This window comes from Cyclopterus lumpus, chromosome 10 (genome assembly GCF_009769545.1).
Source record: "Cyclopterus lumpus isolate fCycLum1 chromosome 10, fCycLum1.pri, whole genome shotgun sequence".
NCBI lineage: Eukaryota > Metazoa > Chordata > Actinopteri > Perciformes > Cyclopteridae > Cyclopterus > Cyclopterus lumpus.
Window position 1 is genome coordinate 12,563,622 of NC_046975.1, and position 8,872 is coordinate 12,572,493.

The 8,872-nt window shown below is 46.9% G+C and overlaps 1 protein-coding gene across 1 annotated transcript; it reads right to left on the reverse strand.

Annotated features, from left to right (window-relative positions):
- Positions 1-1,868: 1,868 nt before the first annotated feature.
- fgf18a (fibroblast growth factor 18a) lies at positions 1,869-8,015 on the reverse strand. The gene is made up of 5 exons (XM_034543566.1): positions 7,826-8,015; positions 4,462-4,501; positions 4,110-4,290; positions 2,296-2,402; positions 1,869-2,141 (listed from the first exon to the last, which is right to left on the reverse strand). The coding sequence occupies exons 1-5, from the start codon at positions 7,855-7,857 to the stop codon at positions 1,869-1,871; spliced, it is 633 nt and encodes a 210-aa protein (XP_034399457.1). The 5' UTR covers positions 7,858-8,015.
- Positions 8,016-8,872: the final 857 nt, after the last annotated feature.

Below are 8,872 nucleotides of genomic sequence, written 5' to 3' on the forward strand. Positions count from 1 at the left end.
CAACAATAATATAATACAACCAGATATATTAAAGGGATAGATATCTTGGTATAAAATGTATGGCACAATCTGAGATGAGTGACACATCTATACTGTATCATGGTATATCTCATCACTTTGCTGAAATCACTATTTCTTTGAGCCCAGGAAAATGTCTTGGCTTGTTTTGTTCAACCAACAGTTTAAAACCCAAAGATATTCAATTTAGAGTGATATACAGAGAAAACAACCACACCCTCATATTACAGTAGCTGGAACAAGCAAATGTTGGTAATTGTTGCTTAATACATGACAATTATTACAAAATAAATGCCAAATCATTTTTGTCGATCAACTTATTGGGCTTTAAAGACAGCCACATCTGGAGGCTCGGCACACTTGAATCTCTTTCTACAAAATATTCTTTGACAGAAAAGAAAGCATGTTAAGAAGCAGTTTAAAGAAGCTGTGAGACACAGGACATTTTTCTGTTTACTGAGTCGAGAAAGACTGCTGCACACAGAGCTGAAATAAATAAATGAAATAATTTTATCGTAATAATTATAATAACCATCATAGTAAGATTGCTTATTTAGGGTTTCTGTCTTCTTTTATATATATAATATATATAACTTTCAATAAATTGTTCCCTTTAATATTTTTTCTCCTGTGTGTATGCTTGAGACTTTGGTTTGTTCCACTGAATGTCCTGGTAGCAGCATTCTGTATCCACGGTATCGCACAGGAGCATCATCCCCTGGGTCGTTTCTATAGCAATGCTAATAGACAAGGCACCCTCCCCGCAATGCTCGCCCCTGCACTTGTCATCCTCTGCACCTATAAGCTGAGGGTGTAGTGTCCCTGGGGGAGTGGGGGGAGGAGTCATGAAGAAGGTCTCCAGTTGTCTTTGGTCGGTTGTTGGTTTGGTTTGCTGTGATTGGCTAGCTGTTTTTGGTGCAGCTTGGTTTTTATACATTCCAGTTCCTAAAGCTTCAGTCCCTGCGGTGAGTTGTCACGGATTCATGCAGGGACTGGATGGTCCCTTTCCAGAGTCCCTCGTGATCCAGCTTCACTCATGGTTGATGGTGCACTCACTCACTCACACACACACACAAACAAACACACACAATCTTACAAACATTTCCTTGTCTTCTCGGTCTTACAAACATGCGTTTATTCAGTAAGTCACTCACTCGATCATTCCCTCGTTCATCCTTTTGTCAGCAGTCTCACAGGTTCACACCAATTTAGCAGTGAAACAAATAAGTGCGTCACATGTCAGCGGTCCATTATTGGTCCATTTGATCTGTGAAGATCACTCTATCCCTTTGTCCACTCTGCCGTTTTCCTGTCCTGTCCTTCCTGTTTTCCCTTTATCCGGAGGCTAAGCACCCACTCTCTTGTTCAGCCAGTCCTTCCCACCCTTGTTCTATCTCTGCATGGTCCAGTTGTAATCCCATACATGACATTGTCCAGCTGGTCCAGAACAGGAGACATGAAGACCTTGTGGGTTTTGTGGAATTGGAATAAAGGCCTTTGTAGAGCCTGGGACTCTGACTGCCCTTCAGCTTCCCTGTCAGTTTTTCTGGCCTATGAATGGAAGCTAAGCAGGTCCATGAAGCTTCCAGCGATGGACCAGTAATGGTCCAGTTGGCCCAGTAAGGGAACTAAAACTAAGAGGAATGATCACTAACTAGTGGGCTGTAGTGGCAAATTAGTAGGTGTAAAGCTAAACCCCATGAATGATTCATCAAGTTTCTGGTCAATGTTTGTCCCAACAAAGAGAGGTGTTCAGTCGTGTGTGACAGAGGAGATGACTGGGTTAGCTATTGGCAGGCTCAGGTCAAGGCTCTGGATGAAAAGACAGTGGGTGCTCGTGTTAGCCACTACTAGCGGGGCCCGGTAGCACGCACCCGCTTGCCCCGCTTGCTGACGGTGGTGAAGCGAAAGGGGGTGGTGAGGTCGGGCTGCTCACCAGGCGGGAAGCGCTTCATGAAGTGTACGTCCTGCTGGTTCGGGAGTGTGTGGGGACCACGGCGAGGACGACCTCTTTTAGTGAAGCCCACATACCAGCCCGTGTAGCGCGCTGACATCAGCGCTGTGTAGTGGTTTTCCAGAACCTTTTCCACAAAAACGCAGTCATCGCTTCGGTTACTGGCCTTCTGAGAGAGCAGAGAAACCACAGGTACCCACACACGCACACGCACACACACACGCACACACACACACATTGGGAGAAACAAAGAGAGCCTGGTCAGGACACTTTAAGATATTTAGATTTTTGATAAACATGTTTCTGAAATAAAGAAGTCTCACCTTTCCGACCAGCTTTCCGCGGCGGTTCATGCACAGGTAGAAATTGGTTTCTTTGCCCCGGATTCTCACCTGGCTACCAAAGGTATCAGCCTCCACTACGAGCTGGGCTTGTGAAGGGACAGACAGAGGGACAGACAGACATTAGAGCCGCAGGCAATGCAGAAAAATACAGAATGTTGTGTTTGCAGGGATGTCAGAGGTTTATTGGGTTGCACCACACAAATATTAGAGGAAAAAAAATAAAGCTAACGCAGATTAAGAGCTCACTTAGTTTCATGTCGTGTGAGCTCATTCCATTGCAGTGAACAACATTCAAGTCATCACGAACGAGCCCACGGCAAATAGTGTCACACTAAGTGTGGCACAGATTATCAGCCACCATTAAATCAGATTTGGGTTTTTTAAATCAGATAAGGCAATCACAATAAATCCCAGTTTTAGGATTCATGGTTGCTATTAAATGTGCTGATAAATCACAGGCCAATGTAAATGTCCCTGGCTGGACAGATGGTTGTCAGATAAGCCGAGTCACACACATGGATGTGAGCCTGCTGACCACAAATGGGCCTCGTAAAAAAGATAACAGTCAAAAGTAGACAGAGCGTGGTGGGCCAAGAAGCGCGGGAGAACACACTGAGTGTCTGAGATACCGTTGTTTTAAGGTGAGGGCGTGTGTGTGTGCACCTCTGTGTATTTGTGTGTGTGCAGGTGCATGTATGTTCATCCTTCCAGGCAATACCGCTTCACCAACAACACGTCTTCAGAGAGGGCTTGTGCATGTTTAAAAATAAATCCCTAAAATGGTTCCTACATGACCTTAGTCAACAAAGGGGTCAAGGGAAATCAATACCTCCCTCCCTCTTGCCCTCTTCCGCTCTCTTCCCCCAACTCTCCTCTCGTCTCCCTTCTGCTCTTTCACTTCATGTTTATACCTTCATGCACCCGCCTCTTCTATGCTTTATTTCTTCTCTCTCTGCCCCTGGTTCCTCCGTGTAATGCCTCATTGCCATAGTTGGTTAGTTTTGGGTGGATTGTTCAGCTTAGGGGTGGTATTTGTCTACAAGCAGACATGCTTTTATTTCTATGGTCCCATCCATGGCTTGAAGTGGCGTGACATGTTTGTGAATCGATAGAATGTGCAATAAGAGCGACCATTTGAGCACATGTAGAAATATGAACTCCAGCTTCACGGCTTGGTTTTCTTCTGCCCATTGATTGTGTGTGGTTTAAGAATGGGTTAGACATCATTACAGATGGAGAAAGGTTGAAAGGAGGAGGGAGTGGGGGATGGACAGAGGGAGTGTTCGAGGATGGAGGGAGGGACGGAGAGGAAGCCTGCTGTTTTAAATCCAGAGGAGACTACAGGGAGGATGAGAAATCAATGCAGGGATCGATGAAGGAGATGAGTTTCTAACACTCTACCTGCCAGGCTTTTCCCGCTAACTCACACTTGTTCTCTCTCTCTCTCCCTCTCTCTCTCTCGCTCTCTCTCTCTCTTCTAGTGAATCATTGAGTCAGCAGCCAGTCGATGAGGTCTTTGTACTCCCAAGACAAGCTCCACTGCCCCTCTGCCAAAGCCTGGGGAGGCATGTGTGTGTGTGCTTTGTGAGTGTGCCGGCACAGTTGCATTCTGTATCCGTTCATGCATGCACTTGGTCAACCTTCTAGTCTTTGTACTTGCTGCCGTTAGTCTGTGTGAGTCTGTGCATGTGTGTGCAGGGAAGCATCTAACTATGTATACACTGACTCACACGTAGCAAAGTGCCTGTGTGTGTGTGTGTGTGTTTGTGTGTGTGTGCGTGTGTGTGTCTTACCAAATTTGTCTCCATCTTCTCCTCGAGCGCTGATTCTGCGTCCCAGTACCTGGACGTGTTTGCCACTGGTGCGGCTGTAGAGCTGGTAGACCCGGTGGTGTCGTCGACTCATGGTGTCTCGCACCTGTGTTTGGTTCTCCACATGCACGCTGAAGTTGACCCCATCCACACCAAGTACCTGCTGAGAACACACACACACACACACACACACACACACACACACAAATACACACACAGAGATTGACATATGTTTACATATACAGAAAGGCTTAATAAAACTGCACGTAGTATCAATATACACATTTTCCTATGTAATGTCGGAACATTCTTTGTCAAGCATTCAGACACTTACCTGTAATGGATCGCACATCACCAGCAACATCTGGATACATCTGGAAAAAGTGGAAACAGATGAATTTAGAAATATCTAAGCAACATTGGATATTGGAAGACTTATGTGTGACACCATCATTTCCATCTCTTTGATCTGTGCTATTCTTTCTGTTCAACATCTCTTTTCCTTATTGGGTTATTACTCATATTGCTTGGTGTGTGGCTGGCACAGAGACATGACATACAGACAGCAGGCAGATGTCCAGGGATCGACAGACAGACCCACCCAGAGCAGTGTTTATTGTTACGCTACTAGCCTTCAGTCCAAACCCACTTTCTGACCCGTTCTGACTTTCCCCACAACGAAATCTGGCCTCCAAATGACCTGGTTGGACCGTGGATAAATGGCAAACATACCGAGACAACTAGAACATTATTTGGATTTGGACATCTAAGGGACTGTGGCTGGCTCACTTTGCTTCTCTGTGTATGTCGACAGCTGGGCTGGACTACAGGTGTATGCTAAGCGCTGATGTGGCTTTGGAGAGCAGCAGAGTGTGCTATGAATTGCTATGAATAAGTGACACGAGCTACCACAACGTGTGGAAAGGTTATTTATTGGGGAATCACTTGGTTGGGAATAATCGTGATGATGTAGCATGAAGCAGCTTTTCAGTATTATTTCTTATTACTTGCTCATCCTTCTGATCTGAATCTTCAGAGACATTTATGATGAAAACAGCTGCTTCCAGTGACAATAAAACAATTCTCACTTCATCACAAGGCTTAATTGAATTTTAGACCTTGACCTTGGATGCATCATGTTTATTAGTAAGGGAGTGATTGTGTTGCGCAAAATCTACTCTGGCAGTCCTTGAACTGGTCTGAATTAGTGGCGATGAAGTTCAGAACCAAGTGTGTGGGCTGAAAAGCAATTCTATGAATTTTGTCTTTGCCCACCTCATCTTCTCTCTCTCTCTCTTATTCTCTGACTTGTCGTCCTCCCTATCTCTTTTCTACTTTATCTCTCCCTCCCGGTCTTTCTGTTCATATACCTTTCTCCTATCATTCCCTGCCTCCAATCTTCCTTTATGTTTGGGGTTAGCACGGGGACTCCTCCACACTGTCATGGGCATGCACACAGATGTGCAGATGTGCGCAGGGTGTATGTGTGCGTACAGGAGGAACAGGCAGCTGACAGCTGGGCCAAAGCAAAGACATACACACTGCTGAGAGAGGGAGATAGAGAAGAGAGAGAGATAAACTGAGAGATACACAAAGGGATAGGGAGAAGGAAGGTGATGTCAGAATAAATAGAGGGGAGATGAAGCAAGAGAAGGCTGACAGATAATAAGAGAGGAGAGCGATAAAATCAGAAAGAAGATGCACAGATGTGAGAAGGAGAGAGTGAATAAGACTATGGTTACATTTTGTAGGAAGAAAGAGAAAAAACATCAAAATGAGAGACAGAAGGGTAACCACAGAGTGTGGCCTGGCGTGAGAAGTAGACAAAAAGATAAATAATTGGAAAGAAAGAAGAGGGGGGTTGAACTCATGCACATCTTAACACATGTCACAGCCTCCTGACTAACACACATACATATGCTTCCTCTCTCTTCCCTCCTCCTCCTCAACATGTCTTTCCCATAGCCGGTGTGTTGGCCCCTGAGTTGTTATAATAAATGCAGATAACCTGGGCAATGCAGCATGTCGGCCCTCACATTTTGCCTGCGCAGCCCAAAAAACCTGAGCGCCTGTGCATTGTGAGGGCTCTCAGCTGTTAAAACACCACGGCTGCACTGCTGCCGAGGACACTGCAGGAAAAGTGCCTCGGCACTGGATTCCCCCACTCCCACAAAAACCACAGACACTCCATATTATGCCAGCCACAGAGAGAAAGAGAAGGAGAGAGGAAAGAAGGAGACAGGATCAACCGGGGGGTGGGGGAGGGATGAGAAAATGAGAAAATAAGAGAGTGCCGAGTAAAAGTCGGGTAAAGTAAAGACAGAAGGAGGTATGGAGAGAGGGAAAGCCCGGTGCGCCTTGGCCGGCTGCCAAAACAAGCAAGAGTCTGACATCATAAACCTGCGTCCCAGCAGATCTACCATATGGAGACTGCGGTTAGACTAGCAGGCCTCGGTGCCGAGGAGTGAGAGCGGTTGGCCTGGTGGGACTCAGCTCAGAGCAGTGGTTTCAGCTGTGTGTAGCAGCGGTTAGCGTGGTAGGCCAACACTGGAGCAGTGGGCTTCGGCACAGTGCAAGCGTTTCAGATGTTCAGCAGTGGGCCTCGTGAAGAATGGTGGTTAGGCTAGAAGGCATGTGAGTGGTATCAGCAGTAATAGAGCCTATGGTGGAGCAATTGTTAGAGAAGCAGAGCGCTTTGACAGGGAGCCGAGCAATAACAGGTTGTTGTGGCATAAGGCCCTTGGGTTGAAGACTTGATCACGTTGGTAAAACAGCATGGATGAAGTGAAGAGGCTGTGGTAAAACTGAAGAAAACTGCAAGAAGGAAATGAATAGAAAGACGATTGACTCTGGAAGACCTAAACGAAAACCAGCAGACTAACCAGTAAGACTGCCCCTCCTCGGATACTGCCAGGGGCAACATCATTCAACAGTTATTAATTCATACTTTTTTATCTGAGCAAGTATCTGTGGAAAAATGGGGTATAGGCAAGATAGGAAGACAGATGTAGGCAGTGAGGTGGTTAAGTGGAGAGAGTGTGTGTGGAGACACAAATGAAGAAAGAGAAAGTCATGCAGACACCAGCAGCAGCACACACCCTGTCCAGGTTGTGTGAGGAATGAGAAGTATCTGGAGATGACTGCCATCTGGGAGAAGTACAGCCGACACAAAGAAAGAAAAATAAATCCCTTGGCTTTTAACAAGACACACCTCAAATGGGCAAACTCAAGCCTCCTGACTGTATCCTCCTCCCTTTAAATTTACTCTTGGCACTTTATCATTTTCCTATCCCACTAGATAAAGCCGGTGTTATTTGACTCAACTTCAGACATATTTTTAATGAGGAAAAAAAGCATTTTCTTGGCGATGGGAAAATGCCTTTTTCTAATTCAGTTTAGCCATCCCTGAAGTAAGTGCAGATGGTGATGGAGATGTTTATAGCAGGTTTTATGAGTAACAGGGCCCTGACTCTGACCCAGTGACCCTGAACTGTCAGACAATCAAAACAGGGCCTTCCGTGGCATGTTTTCTATGGGGACTGATGAGGAGTGATGTAATCGTTAGACACTGCAACCTTCCTCTCCATCATCTTCATCTCTAGCCTGTCAATAAACTAGTTTAAACAACTGAAAAAAATATATATGACCCACCTACATAAATATAATTATTACATGATAAAGTGATAAAAGTGACTTACAAGACGGTCAGCGTGGAAAGAAGGGGCCACATTGCTTCCCCCCTCCACTATGGAACTTGTCCCAGAGACAGTCTCCTCTCTCGGTCTAAGCCAGTCCGACAGTCCAGAGAGTTTCCTCCTGTTTTGTGAATCCGCTCGATGTTGTCCAGTCAAAGAGTCAGCGGACACTCCCGTTGGCATCGGCGGCGGCGTGCCCCGGTTCTCCCGGCGTGCGTAAATGTGCGGCCGCGGGCAATGTGGGATGTGAAGCCTGGGTAACTGTGCCACTGTGACCGCCGGGCAACCTCTAACAGCTGTCCAGAGTGGTGGATGGGCGGGGGAGCAAAGGGGGAGGTTAGGGCTTTAAAGGCTGCGCGTCCCCGACAAGGAAAGGAACAGGTGAAAGCGCACTCACGCGTCACATATAACCAATTCCAATCGACCTTGTTGACCCTCGCTGTGATGCTCAGCTCTGTGGGGAAGATGCGGTGCGTGCGTAATCTTCTGCGTAATCCAATGCGTAACGTTTCAGCGCAGGAGCAAGCTTCTGGTGACCAATATTAATTCTGTAGCCGGTGAGATGATAAAATAAAGTGGTAGAGGGTTTGTTCCGTCACAGACAGGAGGAGCAGGCAGGTTTAGTACCAGCCGAGCAGGGTCAAGAGCTGTTGGAGGTGGACTACCTGGGCTGGCTGATGGAGCAGACCGTGAACTGGAGACGGGGACTCTGCGGGCGCAGGGTAATGCAGGGCCTCGGTCATGACTGCGCCCCCACGCTGGCTCAACGGGTCTGTGTCTCAGGTGACACCGAACAACAGTGTCCGAGAGAGAAGGTGATAAGGTCCCAGAGCGGTCCAGCTCAGAGGGGTATAGGGAGTTCTGAATGAAAATGGGAGGGGATAATACAGGAGAAAGAAAGGCGAGGGGGGGGGGGGGGGCTGTAGAGGATGGGAACAGCTGTGACTGGGTGGCGGACTCAGCCACCCGCGACACAGCGAGGAAATGACAGCCGCACTTTGCACCTGATTTAGCGGACTTCCCCGCTTGCCTCAGCCGCTGGTTACCGCT